The sequence below is a fragment of the Haliotis rubra genome, unplaced genomic scaffold (assembly GCF_003918875.1).
Source record: "Haliotis rubra isolate DU_JTF1 unplaced genomic scaffold, ASM391887v1 Scf436, whole genome shotgun sequence".
In the NCBI taxonomy this organism is placed as follows: Eukaryota; Metazoa; Mollusca; class Gastropoda; order Lepetellida; family Haliotidae; genus Haliotis; species Haliotis rubra.
In genome coordinates, this window is record NW_025767120.1 from 292,378 (window position 1) to 310,540 (window position 18,163).

An 18,163-nucleotide genomic window follows, 5' to 3' on the forward strand; every position below is an offset into this window, starting at 1 on the left:
GAGCCTCCATCTGATTTTGGTCAGCCTCTCTGGCTGGCCAGCTTAGAACTTGGTTTCCAAATCTTATTCAAGAAATCGGACAACCAATTCTACAACTTCCAGAACGCCAATCTATTGATACATCCGCACACCAAACAAGTGCATGGAAAACCAGAAGTATTCCAACTTCACGTATGGATTGTATCAAGGCATGTCTGAATAAGAGAGGTTATTCAGCCAGAGCGGCAAAAGCAGTCACGCTTGCACTGCGTAACTCAACTCGCAACTTATACGATGACAAATGGCACAGTTTTGTCAATTATGCTGCAAAGAAAAGATTTACAACCAGATATGCTACTCATCCTCAAGTGGCGGACTACTTATGTTATCTACGACAAACTAAGAATCTAAAAGGCTCAACTTTGTCCACTTATCTTGCAGCATTAAGCTCTGTCATAACTATGAGAACGGGCGTCAAGTTAACAAAGACCCCAGAGTTACTCGCTTTGCTACGAGCATTCCGATTGGAGGATCACAAACGGAAGTTTCACGCTCCAGCTTGGGATCTAAATATAGTGCTCCAACACCTCACAAGTAAGGCTTATGAACCGTTAGAATCTACATCGTTTGAATCACTGACCCAGAAAACTTTGTTCCTGTTAGCGTTAGCTACGGCTGCCAGGATGTCGGAGATTCACGCTTTGGATTACGAGAGAACACGCTTTGATGATATAACATCGTTCATCTGGGACTTCGCTGGGATTTTATAGCTAAGAACCAATTGCCAGGTCAACCAGACAGATTATTCCACGTCCCAGCTCTCTCATCCATACTTGGACCTCATGATACGATGGATCTATCACTATGCCCAGTAAGAGCACTGAAAATATATCTCCACCGATCCAAACAGAGGAGAGGAAAATTCAAGAGATTATTTATCCCTCTATCTACAGCCACGCAGACGGAAGTCTCAATGCACGTACTACTATCTCAATTTGGATCAGAACTGTCATACTCACGCGGCCTACAAGGCTGCAGGACTCGACCCTCCAAGAGCATCTAATCCTCATGAAATTAGAGCTTAGCATCAACACTTATGCTACACGGCAACTGCTCTTTGAATACCATAATGGAGGGTTGTTTCTGGAGATCCGATATGGTGTTTGCCAACCACTATCTGAGAGATATTACCACCAAGGACGTCGCAGGTATCCACAATTTCGGTCCCATGGTCCTCGCTCAACAGTTGACAGTTCCTCGGAGAAGATAAGTCAATCTTACAGATTTATACTTATCTGATATCAGTACTAAATAGCTACATGCTACATATATATTTTGCTTAAGTTCAATCTATTATCTTAAGCTCAGTACTATGTTTTTTATGTCTTACAAGATATTAGCTAACAACTCTAAGGAGTTTTGCTATTATATTTAGCTTAAGTTTCATCATATCTTAAGCTCAGTAATATGGTCACATTTTATATATATATTAGCTAACAAACTCTACGGAGTTTTTTGCTATTATATAGCTTAAGCACAGTACTATACTCATATAACTTAAGTTTATGCATATCTTAAGCTTAGTACTTTGGTTACTTCATAAAAGTATATTAACTATAAACTCAAGGAGTTTATGCTATCACATTAACAACTTAAGTCTACTAGTCTTAAGCTTTGTATTAATGTTGTATATACTTTATCATAATAAGTATATTGTAATAGTTATATTGTAATAACCCATATATGGCAGCTGATAAGTTAGCAGCAGGAATTCATCAGTTCAGTGCCTTTATGAAGTTCCCATAGGGTTATTACAGTCATTACAATTCAAATCACTAATTATCCAAATCCAAAGTATTATATATTCCCACCTCCATAGCCGTCGGATTCTACAAGCAAATAAGCATGAGTCAGGATAAGTATAAAATATCAATTTTACTCTAAAAATTACATTTTTCTGAGTAAAATTGATATTTTATACTTATCCTGACTCATGAGGTAAGCCCTCCCGTCCTCCCCACATAACACTTTGGATTTCCCTGTAAATTCAAGTGTTGGGCTCGCTATAAAAGGAGAGAGTGAGGCACATGGCAGGAGGTGGCGCCCTCGTTCCCGCGCTCGCGAGGGAACAGATAACTCGTGGTGAGTACTAATTAGTGATTTTACATTGAAGGGAACTTCAATTGGGAGATACAAGTGTTCCACTGTGTTCGTAAAGAAGAAGAAGACAAACAAATAAGCATGAGTCAGGATACGTATAAAATATCAATTTTACTCAGAAAATTACATTATTGTAGCTGACATTTGTAACACCAAACAAAATCCAGTTTGCTGGAGGTATGTCTGAAAGTGTAGATTTGGGTATTTATCCCATTTTGTCGTTATTCAGGTGAATAAAAGCGAAAATATATTTGATAAAGGGATTACATAGAATTCTTTTCCTTGTAAGTTAAATGCTCTAAATAAACTGTAAGATCTACTGAAAATATTGTACATTGACAAGTTTTGGACTATATGGGACCGGAGTGTTTAGAGCAAATTTTGAAGGAAGGACTGTGAGAATATGTATGCATCATGATGTATATTATGTCAGTTCCCTTATGATTAGACTGCTCATATAGGAAGTATAAACTCAGACACTGTTTGTGAATGTGGTGAAGGCTATATCCATAGTTGAAATATGTTCAAACATTTTCTTCCAGACGGACCCGATCCAAATCCAGATCTCCCAATGACAGGAAACGTAAATCTAGATCACCTGAAAAAAAGCGGAAGTCACGATCACCTTCTGACAGGAAGCATAAATCAAGGTCAGAGACACCAAGGAAAGAATCTCCCTCCTCTAAACGATCTCCATCACCAAAGAGGGAAGATCCCGACAGCAGTAAAACTGATGTCAAAACTGAAAATGGAACTACAGAAAAGAAAGATGTAGAGAAAAAGTGAGTGTCTTATCTTGCTCATAGAAATTATGAGAAATATGGAAAGAAAAACTCAAACATATCCATTCTGTATATAAATTGTGATTCCTTGAATTCATTCCAATTCACTGCATCCGAGAGCTATACCGGATTAGTTCGTCATTGGTTTCTACCTGATTATGGCCATGATCTGTTTATAATACATTTGTGGTAAATGTTTTCTTCAAGCATTCCAACTCTTCTGTTCTGACTTCTCAAACAGGTTAAGAAGGTTGTGCATGGGTAGCTGAGTGGTCTTTGGAGTCTTCTATATAGACCTATGTCCCTGCTAGGAACAGGGGCAGTTGGATAGCTTGTGGTTCAATCGTTTGTTTGTCATACCGAAGACCCAGGTTCGATTCCCCAAATGGGTACAATGTGTGAAGCCCATTTCTGGTGTCCCCAGATGTGATATTGCTGGAATATTGCTAAAAGCGGCATAAAACCATACTCACTCACTCACCTTACTAGGGTCTGTGATTCATAGGTTTGGAGCTTTAATCACCCTTTTGGAAAATCTATCATGAGAATCATCAAGGTGCAAACTCTTTCCATCCATCACTGGAACTCAGCATGATACTTAAATTACCAATTTTTCCTTATCCTGACTCATGCTCTTTTTGCTTGTCTTCTTCTTCTTGCGAACATAGTGGAACACTTGTATCTCCCTAATTGAAGCTCCCTTCAATTTAAAATCACTAATTAGTATTCACCACGAGTTACCTCCTTTCCACAAGCGCGGGAACGAGGGCGCCACCTCTACCCATGTGCCTCACTCTCTCCTTCTTCGCCCAGTGAGCTGGACGTGAGAGCGCCTGTGTCTCCCGACACACTATATCCTTTGATTATATTTAGTTAGTTACCTCGTATAGACATCTATAGAGGTTTAGCTAGTATCCTTCAACGATTATATATTGATATTTAGTCGCTTTTTCTACAGTTTATTCACGGGACGCCGTGTTTGTTTCAGTGGATTACGTTGATGAAAATTCTGTACTATTGCAGATTACGTTTTTTATGCTGCTGCTGATCCACCTTTAATATGATGTACGGCGCCATGTTTATTATATTCACATTGCAGTTGCGGTACTAATTTATCCAATTCTACCTCTTTATTAATATTTACTTTGCGCTTGGCACCATTGCAGATAGGTCGCGATGCAGAGTCTAGTATGACTGATACACGGAACCCTCGCCAGTCTACTGCTGTTGGTCGACTCCCCTCCGTGTGGTGTTCCGCTAGAGTGGTGGAGAGGTGTGGGACGTAGTCCGCCATCTCCAAGAAGCATTCTGCTTCCCCAGACATCCCATCGTCGCAGCAGAAGACTAGAGGGTTTTTTTCTACTACATCTCAACAACCGAGACCGTTCCCATCGAGGTTTGGGCCTGTATGATGATGACCGATGTCGGCACAGATCAGCATGCAGCCTGATGTACCAACGCAGATATGCGATGATCGTCCTGAGGGTCCCATCATTACCAACACTCAACGCAGACGTCGCACACCCAGGGCAGCGTCGACCTCTGAGGGAAAATCAACGAAGTCTACTAGGACTTTTCAACCGAGATTGTTCCAGCCGATGACCTGGACCTCTACGATGATCAGCTGATCATCATCCCCGACGTACGCCACAAGAAACGACCGGGACAGCTACAACGACATCAGCAGAGATCACCATGCAGCCTGATGCCTCTACACTGATGTCGGACGATTTTCGGTGGACCCTCCATTAACACCGCAGATAAAGCACCGGACGACTCGCCGCAGACCATCCCAGAAGACATGATGCGACAAATTATGAACATCATGGAGGACCAATATCTCGCGGTAGCAGGGTCCGAAGCCGCGAAGGCTCCAACGTGACAGCACCCCAGAGGCACCCCGGCCAACGAGCAGCCAGGACGATGTCACCTTCGGCGGCGAAGTCACGGACCACCTTGACGAAGGACCTAGATGTACAGCCTTCGGGGCCTTCGAAGGCGGAAAGGACCTAGATGTACAGCCTTCGCTGGGCGAAAGAACCTAAATGTACAGCCTTCGCGAAGGACTTCAAGGCAGGATAGATCATCACCTTTATGCGTTTCATCCCTAGATGTGGACTCGACCATCAGACATCACGGAAGCCTTCGGCGAAGGTCATATCGTCGCTCCCCGACCGACGCAGAGGAAGCTTCAAGGCATGCGCCAAGGACACCTGAATCCAGATCATCATCATCTAGAAGGACATCGAGGGACTATACAAGAGCTTCACGAAACTATCAACGCCCCTCACAAGTCTCGAAGATCAACCCATAGACAAGTTGATCATCGATATCAAGTATAAGAACTACAATCGATATGGGTTCTGTTGAATCCATGACGAGACGATGTTCGCTGGCCTAAATAGATCTAGAATCCATCAATTAGACACTTATCACCAGACTTCGTGAATACGACTTCTGAATATGATAAGATGATCCATGCCATACTTAGGCAAGCGCCGCCACGATCCCACATCCTGTTAAACACAGAGGCTGTTCACTTAAACAAGCCATATATATATTATATATATATATATATATATACTAATCGGCTTTGATTCGACACCTTCGCGATGGTCGCTCAAGGCTAAGTGGCTCCAAGTCTACTTCACCCAGAAGATCTAGAAGGGATACTTCGAGAACTTCTGAAGTCTCCGGCGCTCACCGAGGAAGTCTCCTCCAAGGTTTCTATATACCAGCCACTCGTCCATATAGCTACTCGTCAGTCCGTTTCAAGACGCCGTGATAAGTTGATTATCAACTGTATGCCAGATGCCGCCTATAAGCCTACGCCAAGATAATTGCTCCGCTATTTACAACACAGAACGCCGCTGTATTATTAGTCAACGACATTTCATAGATCTTCACAGAAATCAACTATTCCGTGATAAATTGCTAATATACAATCCCGACGACGATACGATTATCTACATGCGTGACCATTACGCGATATCTGCAGACAATTCAATATCGAAATTGAACAGCAGCCTTGTTACAGCGAAGTATAACTCTTAATCGCCAAAGTTTCTGAGAAGAAATATGTACAACAAGTTCAACGTTAATTCTACAATTATGACGATACATTCATGTATACAGTCTACAAGCTCACAACTTGCAAGTTGTTTATACCCTTATATATAAGGAAGTCGGAATTATATTCAAAACTGAAATTACTTTCACGACAACCAGGAAAATAACCTACCCAGCATAAAAATTACAGAGCGAGATATTTCGCTACCGGAGGTTTCGCATGTTACCATTAACCCTCAAACACGTGGTCACTCGGATAACTTCGAAGCTACGGTGAAGACCGACGCTTATGCTAATATCAACGATTTTACAAGAATTTATTCAAGGTGGGTTTTTTCCCGCTACACCGGTGACATCACAGCTGGTATTATACAGAATCAAAATGCCTTGTTCTGATTGGACCATGAGGGACAACGACACCTACACAGAGGTCGATCTCTATTCACAGTTCAAGACTTACGCCACAAGTGACAACTATATATCAGTGAACGAAAGCAAGCCTCATTACAGTCCAGTTAACCTGAACATTCATGATTAGACTGCCTTTCTTCAAGATAGAGACCTCCCCTGTCAAGTTAAGACGAGGGATCGGGCAGTCAGGCGATTTTACATAAAGTTCAACGAGGACAGACACACCTGGTTGTGCACCTACATCGCCAAGGACTTCGAGCTTAATTACCTAGACGAAAGATACAAGTGGATCTAAATCCACAGCTTCAGACTACAGCTGAATTTCATCAAGTTTAATTAACACAACTAGATGGTTAGTAAACCTACTAAACTTCTGTTTGGAGAATAAACGGAAATTTCACGCCCAACCTGGGATATGAATATAGTGCTCCAACACCTCAGAAGTGAGGTTTATGAACACGCTTCTGGATGACATACTTGGACCCCATGATAATGATGATTCTATCAAGATGGCCAGCAAGAGCACTGTAAATTTATCTCCACCAAACCAAACAGGAGTAAAAAAATGCAACAGATTATTTCCTCTATCATCAACTTACTTAGAGAGAAGTCTCATGTACTATATCTCCATTTGGATCAGAACTGTCATACTACGTGCATATATGATGGACCTATTCCGACCCTCCATGAGCTTAATACTCATGATATTATAGCTTAACTTCTACAATTGTTCCACACAAATGTGATTGAAATATTGGAGGGTTTATTTCTGAGATCCGATATGGTGGTTGCAAACCATTATCTGAGAGATATCACCACCGAGGACGCCTCCTCAGGTATACACCAATTGATCCCATGGTCCTCGCACAACAGCTGACAGTTCTTCGAGAAGATAAGTCAATCTAACAGATTTTTACTTATCTTATAACAATACTAAATAGCTTCATGCTATATATAATTTACTTAAGTTCCTTTTATCATCACAGTACTATGATTATTACATCATACAATATATAAGTTAACAACTCTACAGAGTTTGTTATTATATATATTTACCTTAAGTTATTCATATCTTAAGAGTAATATTATGGTTACATGATAAATGCATCAGCTAACAAACTCTACAGAGTTTTTATTATTTTATACATAGCTTAAGTTAATTAAGCTAACAAACTCTACGGAGTTTTACTATTATATAGGTAACTTAAGCTAATTATACCTTAAGCATAGTACTATACTCATATTATTAAAATATATTGGCTAACAAACTCTAAGGAGTTTTGCTATTATATAGGTAGCTTAAGCTTATTCATATCTTAAGCTTAGTACTATGTTTATATCATATAAGTAGATTAGCTAACAAACTCTAAAGAGTTTTTGCTATTTGGCTTAAGTATCATCATATTTCTAAGCAATATGGTTATATTATAACATGTATTAGCTAACAAACTCTACAGAGTTTTAGCTATTATATATGTAACTTAAGCTTATTCATATCTTAAGCTTAGTACTATGTTTATATCATATAGGTATATTAGCTATCAAAACTCTAAAAGAGGGTTTTGCTATTATATATTTCGGGCTTAAGTTTCATCATGTTTTAAGCTTTATAGTTACATTATAACATGTATTAGCTAACAAACTCCCACGGAGTTCTTGCTATTATATATGTAGCTTAAGTTTTCCTTCATAAGCTCAATACTAGGTTTATATCATAGCTAACAAACTCTAAAGGGTTGTTTTCGCTATTATACAATTAGCTTAAGTTTTCATCATATCTTAAGCAGTATGGTTACATTATAAAGCAGATAGCCAACAAAACCTCGACGGAGTTTTGTTATTATATATATATAGCTTAAGTTTCATCATAACTTAAGCTCAGTACTATGCTTAGTACTATGGTTACACTATAAACATATTAGCTAATAAACTCTACAGAGTTTTTGGCTATTATATATGTAGCTTAAGTTAATAATATCTTAAGCACAATACTATACTCATATTGTAAAATATATTAGCTAACAAACTCTACGGAGTTCTGCTATTATATATGTTGCTTAAGTTCATTATATCTTAAGCACACTACTATACTCATATTGTAAAATATATTAGCTAACAAACTTTACGGAGTTTTGCTATTATATATGTAGCTTAAGTTAATTATATCTTAAGCACACTACTATACTCATATTGTAAAAATATATTAGCTAACAAAACCCTACAGAGTTTTGCTATATATATGTAGCTTAAGTTAATTATATCTTAAGCTCAGTACTATACTAATATTATAATATATATTAGCTAACAAACTCTACAGAGTTTGGCTATTATATATGTAGCTTAAGTTAATTATAGCTTAAGCACAGTACTATACTCATATTATAAAAATATTAGCTAACAAACTCTACAGAGTTTGGCTATTATATATGTAGCTTAAGTTAATTATAGCTTAAGCACAGTACTATACTCATATTATAAAAATATATTAGCTAACAAACTCTACAGAGTTTTTGCTATTATATATGTAGCTAAAGCTTATTCATATCTTAAGCTCAGCATTATATCTATATCATATAAGTATATTAACTAACAAACTCTAAAGAGTTTGTTATTATATAATTAGCTTAAGTTTAATCATATCTTAAGCTTAGTACTATGTTATATCTTAAAGTATTTTAGCTAACAAACTCTAAGGAGTTTATACTAAATATTAACAAGCTTAAGTCTATTAGTCTTAAGCATTGTATTAATGTTATATATACTTTATCATAATAAGTACATGGTAATAACCTTTATATGGCAGCTGATAAGTTAGCAGCAGGAATTCATCAATTCAGTGCCTTTATGAAGTTCCCATAGGGTTATTACAATCATCACAGTTCAAATCACTAATTATTAAAAATCCAAAGTATTAGATATTCCCACCTCCGTCTGTAGGATGCTACAAGCAAGAGATGAGTCAGGATAAGGAAAAATATGTAATTTTTGGAGTAAAATTGATATTTTATACTTATCCTGACTCATGAGGTCAGCCCTCCCATCCTCCCCAAATAACACTTTGGATTTCCTGTAAATTCAAATGTTGGGCTCAGTATATGAGGAGAGAGTGAGGCACATGGGTAGAGGTGGCGCCCTCGTTCCCGCGCTTGTGGAAAGGAGGTAACTCGTGGTGAATACTAATTAGTGATTTTAAATTGAAGGGAGCTTCAATTAGGGAGATACAAGTGTTCCACTATGTTCGTAAGAAGAAGAAGACAAGCAAAAAGAGCATGAGTCAGGATAAGTATAAAATATCAATTTTACTCCAAAAATTACATTTTCATTACTTTTCATTTTTATTGATATGTTATAGGGATGACAACAAAGAAAATCAACCTGAAAAGGCTACATCACCTAGCACTAAGACAGACAAAAAGAGTCGAGACAAATCCCGGTCAAAATCTCGCAGCCCAGATAGAAAGAAGAGACATCGCAGTAGAACTCCAGAAAGGAAAAGGAAGAGGAGTAGATCCAGGTGTGTTTCATTACATGGCTCTTTGCCATGGTTTATTTATGTTTAAAGTGCTTTTATAAACCTGTCTGGACTTTGCAAGTTTGCTTATGTTTGAATTTTTCAATTTGATAGATCAAGGTCTCCCCGTAGAAGACGTTCACCTAGACGCTATTCACCTAGACGATCTCCCCGACGTTCCCCTAGGCGTTCCCCTCGTCGCAGACGATCCCGATCTAGGTCCCGATCTCGACATAGACATAGTTCTCCCCGAAGAAGGGAACGCTCCCCACGTCATCGGAGGTCCAAGAGTCCTGTCGCTAAGAGACCACCAAGGAGAAGGTACACAGCTTAGTGTTTGTGGTTATGAGCTATGTGTAAATTCTAGTGGAGATAATAGAGTAGGTAGAGGTGACCCAGTACACCACAATTCACAGTGCAGAGGTAGCCCTGAGGCATTCCAGAAACCTTTCATTGTTGGTTTGAATACTAGTTTGCCCTAGTATGGTGTGTTATTTTTTCCTTTCCAGGTTTCCTCACAAGCTTTGTATTGCACTGTTGTGTGAAATTCTGGAAAAGAATAAAGGCATATTTGTACTTTCATGTGTTCCCTTACTGGTTTCATGAGTATATTTCTGGCACAGTATTCAAAGATTGTAGTCTCTGAAGAAACTGTTATAGAATGTGATAAAATGTTATGTCCTTTGTAAACAGTTGGATTCAAATTTATTTACACCTTTAACATTATTAGCCTAGTACTATTTTGTTCAGAAGATCCCTAAATGTGGTGGAAACCATGTTCTTCATTTCCAGTTGGATTGATCCTCATGCGATTGTTGAATTCATACTGCAGTCCATTATTATATAGCTCAGATTTACTGGGGATAGAACATAAACTCCTCAAGCTCAAGTATTTATAAGTGAAGTAGGCTTAGTTTAACTTCAATTCTTTTTCAAAATGATGAAAACCTGATACTAAGACCGATGTATTGTATAAACCAGACGCAGCCCCTCCTCCAGTTCAGACTCGGACAGCTCAGGAAGCTCTGATTCACGCACCCGTTCCAAGCAGAAGTCTAAGACAGGAAAGGTGAAACTACATTCGCTTGATACACCTTCATATGTCAACTTTGCTTGCCAGTATTTGCCAATTGTCAGTAGACCCTGAAGATACCTTTCAAGTCTACTAAAGATTTCAAAGGACTAGTTTATAGTCAGTTTAAGATCTTGTCCTAAAGAAGGCTTTCGAAACTGATTGTTTAGTAATAGAAGCAATTGGCCAAGATTCACCGTAGAGAATAATTGCCTCTGACAAATTCATGATGCTAATAGATACAGCAGGTTCATCAGTGCATGTAATAATGTTGCAATAAAATGTTTTTATGTTTTAAAAAGTTGTAATGTTATATCCGAAGGGTGTAACCAAGTGATGTGATGACAAACAGATAAAGGTCATCAGTATTAGGCACTAGTACAGAAATTGATAAAAATCATTAAATTGCATGATATGTTCACTTGATATGCTTTTGCATTGTGTGTGCACAAGATGAATCTCTTTCAGGGCAGTGATGAGGATGGCAATGATTCTGCTGGGAAGGTAGGCGTACAACAGCGCCGTCACTATCGTAAACACGACACTGAAGAGAACTCTGACTCTGACTCTTCATCTTCATCATCAGAGGATGAAAGAGGTACTCATCATGTTTTCTGACAAGTCTTAATTATGTTTTCACTTAAAATATATATGTCGGAATGTTTTTGTTGAATAATATACTTGTATTGCTGTAAATTCAGATTCATCTATGTTTCAACTTTTTGGGTGACCATGGCCCTGCCTGGTTTTGTCTAGTGCAGCTTAGTTTTCATGTCAAGATGCATCCAATGCAAGTAAAATAATTGTCCTTAAATCAAACTGTGATCAGTTCCCAAATGTGTAACCTTAAAGTTTGTGTGTCTGGGCAGTATTATTCAAATACAAGTTGCCATGGCCTGTTGTGAAACAGTGATCTCCCAAGTCTAGGATCAATTTCCACCTCAGATATTCAGTCTTTGATGTCCAGATATTAAATGGGTTTTGTGTCTAAGGAACTTGTATGGGAGTTCTTAGTTGTAGAGGGGCAGTCGGGTAGCCTAGTGGTTAAAGTGTTCACTCTTCACGCTGAAGGCCTGGATTTGATTCCACACATGGGCACAATGGGTGAAGCCCATGTCTGGTGTCCCCAGCCTTGATATTGCTGGAATATTGCTAAAAGCATCATAAAACCCAATTCACTCCCTCACTCTTAGTTGTAGTTGTTCTTATCATATGAATATCTGCATGAGGATTGCTCTTCAGCAACCCATGCTTGTTGTAAGAGGTGACTAACACATTTGATTGGTCAGGCTCACTCACATGGTTGATACATATCATTATATCCCAACTGAGAAGATCAATGCTCATGATGTCAGTCACTGGATTATCTGGTCCAGCACTTGATAACGGCGTTAATAGCTACACTGAAACATTGTTCATACTAATAATAAAGAAGTTATAAATCCATAGCACTCTAGCATTGTTCATCACACCAACGGGCGGTGGGGTAGCCTAATGGTTAAAGCGTTGGATCGTCACGCCGAAGACCCGGGTTCGAATCCCCACATGGGCACAATGTGTGAAGCCCATTTCTGGTGTCCCCCGCCGTGATGTTGCTGGAATATTGCTAAAAACGGCGTAAAACCAAACTCAGTCAGTCAGTCATCACACCAACTTCTAAATGTTGCTCCAAGAAGCTGCTTATTCCAGACCACCATCATGTAGCTGGAAAATTGCTGAGTGCTGCATTAAACAACAAACAAATCTTACTCTTGCCAAACCATATTTTCAGATAAAGGGAGACAAAAGCGGAATATGAGGAGATCAAGCTCACCAAGAGCTCGGCGGCGTTCTCCTCCCTTCAGACGATCACCATCACCACGGAGATTTGGAGGCAGAAACAGGATGTCGCCTGTATTGAGACGAAGGTAAAGAAAACATTTTTTGGTCATGTTGATCATTATTATCCTGCAAAAGTTTAGATAAGGTTTAGGTTTTGTTGTCTGACACTTGTAAATGTGTCTCAGAATGACATCAATTTTGTTTGTCTAGAAATGAGATATCAAGATTTATGGAGCCACATTATTTATCAAATGACTAGATATTCACTGAGACGACCTTGGGTTCAAGTATTCAGTCTTCAGGGCCCCGTTTCTCAAAGCTCTCGTAAGCCTAAGATCTCGTAACTTTTCTCGTAGCATTCGTACCTCCTATGTTACAGTATAGGAGATTCGAATGCTACGAGAAAAGTTACGAGATCTTAGGCTTACGAGAGCTATGTGAAACGAGGCCCTGGCTTATAGCCCTTGTTTGATTCCAAATGTGTCCACAATGTGTGGAGCCCATTTCAGTCATGCTCTATGCTTGAACATTTCTGAAGACTATAAAATCACTCTCATTCAGAATGTGTAAGGACCACATGAGATAAAACATCAGTAAATTACAGTCCCTTTTTTTGTCTTAGATCTGAGTGAGTAATTGTTTTGTGCTGTGTTTGGACATACTATTTTTTTAAAAGTTGTTTGGCCTCCCTATGAAGTTGTCATATCACTCAAAGTAGCATGAGTAGAAAGTCCTTATTATTAAACGAGCATCCTGAAGATGATTTGATTGGTCCGAAGTAGTGTTATTATCACTGTAAATATTATCAAGTATATATCCCAAATTGATCATAAATCAATGGTAGTTGTTCTAATACCTTTTTACAAAATGCAACTGAAATGATATATGTATCAAACACAATGTTTGTATCAACTGATGCTTTCACTTAATTGTCATTATTGCGTGAATACATTCTGTATGTTCCAATTCTAAAATTATTTGAGCAGTCGCTCAAGCACTTATGATGGAGCTGACACTATTACTGAGACCTGATCAGCCATCTCTAATGCCAGCCCCCTTTATATTTCAGACCTCCACCTCCTCACTTCAGAAGGTGATATTTGATATCAAGCTGTGTCAATGTTGGCTACATATTGTCTCAGAAAACTTAATCCACATTGATCTTACAATATCTAGCAATCTTGGCACAGTGGTTGTATATAGATAATATTCAGTACCAGTAGAAGAATTATAGTTTTCTTTTATTTACTTTTCATACCGTTTGAATGGTTGGTTGTGACTGATGACAGTGTGTGATGTTAATGTGCATGCACTGTGTATTAATCCTACTACAGGGTGTGTATGTGATCACTGATGTCCTTGACATCTGCCACACCCATTCTTAGTCCCCTTGCCATGATATTGCTGCACAACTTCTACACACATCCTGCCATCTATGCTGTATCTCCCTCACTTAATGTCCGTCTTATCAGGGATGCAACTTAACCTGAAACCTGTACCATCCTGAATAATGACAACATAAGGGGATCCCCTTAAATACTTTAAAATCTATGGACCCATGAAGATCCGGGTTAGAGTTGATCTTCAGCAACCCATGTTTGTCGTAAGAGGCAACGGGATTGGGTGGTCAGGCTCGCTGACTTGGTTGATACATGTCATCGTATCCCAATTGTGTAGATCGATACTCATGCTGTTGATCACTGGGTTGTCTGGTCCAGCTGGAATATTGCTGATTGCAGCGTAAAACTAAACTCACTCACTCACTTTAAAAATCTATGAGGCCTTTGTAATCAGACAAACGATAGAAAGCCAGTTGCATCCCTGATCTTGCACACCCATACACATATTCACGTGCACACAAACACACACCTCATCTGTCAGATGTGCTCACTTGAAACATGACTTCTTACCATGCCAAGACAATGCAGTATAGAACTGGACATGTTGAGACCAGAGTGATGGAGTAGCATCTCAGTAGATGTGAAGGGATGCTTGCTACAAATATTAGTTCGTGTTTCTGAAATTTTCATGTCCCTTTGTTGGTCTGTTCTGACTGAATGGAAAGTCAACAGAACCCATATCAAACCTTTCTGCAGGTATGTTTCTGTATATAAAACATTGTGGATTCTCCTCAAATGTATGTTCATAAGCACTGGGTCCTGCACTGGTTCTTTTTTTGGCAGCTTTTTTGTCCCATGAGTTTCCCATTTTGAATTGTCTAAATATTTCGATATTGATTTTAATTATGTGTGTTCCTTTGTCATTTAATGTGTGTGCCTTTATATCATTTTATGTGTGTGCTCTCATCAGTTTACGTGTGTGCCATGTCATTGTAGATGTGTGTATTATCTGTGTTGTGTTAGGAAAATGTGACTGTTGGGGCAATGAGAGATATCTTTAGTTACTGGAAGTGATATCGAAAGTAAACACTCCCAGTGATTTGCCACATAACTGATCTTCAGATCTTTTGTACATGGCTAGGATATTTAGTAAGGCTGTGAGGAAGCAATGGTTTGTGTCTAGATCTTAAATAAGTATTTGTGTTTTTGCCTTGGTTACTGGCAATGTTATAATCATTCAGGGGAGTTGGCTGTGGGACATCCTTGCAGGAAAAGAGATCTTTGTGATAAATTAATGGGAAATATGTTGTCTGGTAGATTTACAGTGGTGTAAAGGGTGGGAGAGGTGAACAAAAGAACTTCAGCAGTGCTGCATTTGCTCACGGGGAACAACAGCACATAAGGTATTGTCAGGGATGCAGGCAGATTGCCAGTAGAGTTGCGAACAGTTACTGTACATAAAGACTTTGACCTAGACAATCTTGTAAATAAGAAACAGTGAAACTTTGAGTGAAAGCCACTGTATCTGGCAGAGGTAGTCTGCAGGAACTTTAAGGTTTCCTTCCCAACAAGTTTGGCGTATCTGTCAATAGTTTCTCTGTAGTGATGGTAAAAGGGTGTAACTGTATCACAAAGAGGTGGTTAGTTGGACATGGTCTTCCTTCCCTACAAGTATTGAGTACAAGCTAGGTATGGCCTTCACTTGTATTTCTGTAGTGATGGAAGAAAGATGTGACTATATCTGACAGGTGGTTAGTTGGACATGGTCTTCCTTCCCTACAAGTATTGAGTACAAGCTAGGCATTTCCTAATGTTTCTGTAGTGGTGGTAGAAAGTTGTGACTATCTCATAGAGGTAGTTTGCTTGTAGTCATAGTTTCCTTCCCTACAAGTACTGAGTACATGTGTATCTGATTTCATAATTTGTTATAAAATGTTGCTTCTGATAAATAGTAGAGTTGGTCTCCTTTTAGTTGCTATTTGTGTAGTTGACTGTGTGTGTGTGAAGTAAATGTTTTTTTTGTAATGTGTGTTTTGTTTTGTATCCAAAAGGTACTGTAAAGTGTAACATGTATAGTTCAGTGATTGTATTGTTTTGTTTCAGACCTTCTCCCCCAAGATACCGTTCACCACCGAGGAGGTAGGTTGTAGTTACATATGTAGTTTGCTATGCTAAAACAACAGCTTCATTATAACGCATACCAGCATGCAATTCACATTATACTGCAGTGGCAATTAGCAGACCAGATGGTCAATAAGGATGTTCATGTGACTAAAGATTACATGAGTATAAGGCTTCCGTATTAAAGCTCAACAAGCATCAAAGGCTGTACACACAGACATTAAATCATTTAGTAATAAGCAGATAAGTAGGACATTGTGGACAAGCAAAAATATTACTGATTAGGAGCAGTTCTCTTTTGTAGTATCAGGTTGTACTACAGTCTGGAGACCTGAAAATCATTTTTCTTCAAAATGAAGGTGTTAAGCATGACATTTACTTTATGGGGTGTTTGAATGTCATCAGGTAAATTATGTTCCTTTAAAAGAACTAACATATCCACGACAGTGTGTCATTATGAATGGAATACAGATATCACATGAATATTATTTGTTTCCATGATTGAGTGAGTTTAGTTTTACGCTGCTTTTAGCAATATTCCAGCAATATCACGGCGGGGGACACCAGAAATGGGCTTCACACATAGTACCCATGTGGGGAATCGAACCGGGGTTTTCAGCGTGATGAGCAAACGCTTTAACCACTAGGCTACCCCACTGCTCCTTGTCTCCATGAATTGAATCACAAGTACGACTGACACTAAATGGAACAGTATCTGCAAATAACAACTCAACTCTTGTGTACAGTCTTTCTCAGCATACATATTATTGTATGACACAACATTACCACACAGCTTGTTATTGCTTTCAGAAGTCCTCCCAGACACAGGATCAGTCCCAGGGGCAGAGCAGGAGGGTATGACAGTAGGTTTAAGTCACGTTCCCGATCCCGATCACCCCCTCCTATGAGACGAAGGCGTAGCTCATCCTCTCCTGTCCAAAGGCGAACCCGACCTAGCGCATCACCCCCTCCACAGATGAGGAGAGGATCGCCAAGAAGACGGCCTATATCCCGGTCTCCCTCACCTGCCAGACAGAGAGCTATGCAAAGAAGAAGACCGCCATCATCATCATCATCAGACTCTGATTCATCCCCTCATCCAGTGAAGAGACAGTTATCACCTCCAGCACGCAGGCGCAAACCCTCGCCACCACCAAAAAAGAGGGATCCATCTACTTCATCATCAGGTTCCTCATCACCAGCTCCTAAACATAGAGATGAATTGACAGACCCATCACCTAAGAGAAAACTTAAAGCCCCAGTTTCTAAATCTCCTGTTCATAGGCGTAATACTAGAGAATCACCAGTAAGAAGACGACAAATATCACAGTCATCCCCATCACCTCCCAGACGAAGACAAAACTCAACATCATCTCCAAGAAGAAAACAGAAGGACACCTCAGACAGTCCACCACCGCGTAGACAGATTATGGTGACACAGAAGAGAACAAGGCGCGACAGCAACTCCTCGACTTCACCTTCACCACATAGAGTAGCCAAAGAGAGCCGTAAACAGCCAGCCAAGGTAAGAGGAGACAAGGTGTTGGATGATCGACCTCCAAGGAGAAAGTCTGTCACTCCAGAGCCAAGATCAAGGAAGGCAAAGAGAGCTCCATCTTACTCACCGGAACCGCCAGTTCCAGGACTTTCACCCCCCAGGGTGGACTCGGATGAGGAGGCCCCAGCAGGTGAGGACACGTTCAGGAGGGTGATCACTATCAAGAAGGACAAGCCTGAGGCTGGTGATGCTCCAAGGAGAAGGGAAGCTAGTTCAAGTCCAACTCGGGCCAATGGGGAAACACCCAAGAAGAAGGCAAAGATGGAGAAAGCAGCAGCAGCAGCAGCAGCATCACAAAGTGGTTCAGAGGTGAGCTGAATCAACGTGACAGTGTAGAGT

At 39.6% G+C, this 18,163-nt stretch overlaps 1 protein-coding gene across 5 annotated transcripts in view; it reads left to right on the forward strand.

Annotated features, from left to right (window-relative positions):
* Positions 1 to 18,163, forward strand: part of LOC124289227 (serine/arginine repetitive matrix protein 1-like) — a 57,924-nt gene that overhangs the window by 37,369 nt on the left and 2,392 nt on the right. For 4 of the 5 annotated variants that reach the window (XM_046725830.1, XM_046725832.1, XM_046725833.1 and 1 more), the window contains 9 exons: positions 2,682 to 2,921; positions 9,754 to 9,915; positions 10,027 to 10,233; positions 10,894 to 10,981; positions 11,453 to 11,582; positions 12,756 to 12,891; positions 13,875 to 13,898; positions 16,249 to 16,284; positions 17,077 to 18,133. In XM_046725830.1, the coding sequence (XP_046581786.1) occupies positions 2,682 to 2,921; positions 9,754 to 9,915; positions 10,027 to 10,233; positions 10,894 to 10,981; positions 11,453 to 11,582; positions 12,756 to 12,891; positions 13,875 to 13,898; positions 16,249 to 16,284; positions 17,077 to 18,133 (2,080 nt within the window). The remainder of the gene's footprint in view (positions 1 to 2,681; positions 2,922 to 9,753; positions 9,916 to 10,026; positions 10,234 to 10,893; positions 10,982 to 11,452; positions 11,583 to 12,755; positions 12,892 to 13,874; positions 13,899 to 16,248; positions 16,285 to 17,076; positions 18,134 to 18,163) is intronic. The other variant, XM_046725831.1, reaches the window with a different exon arrangement.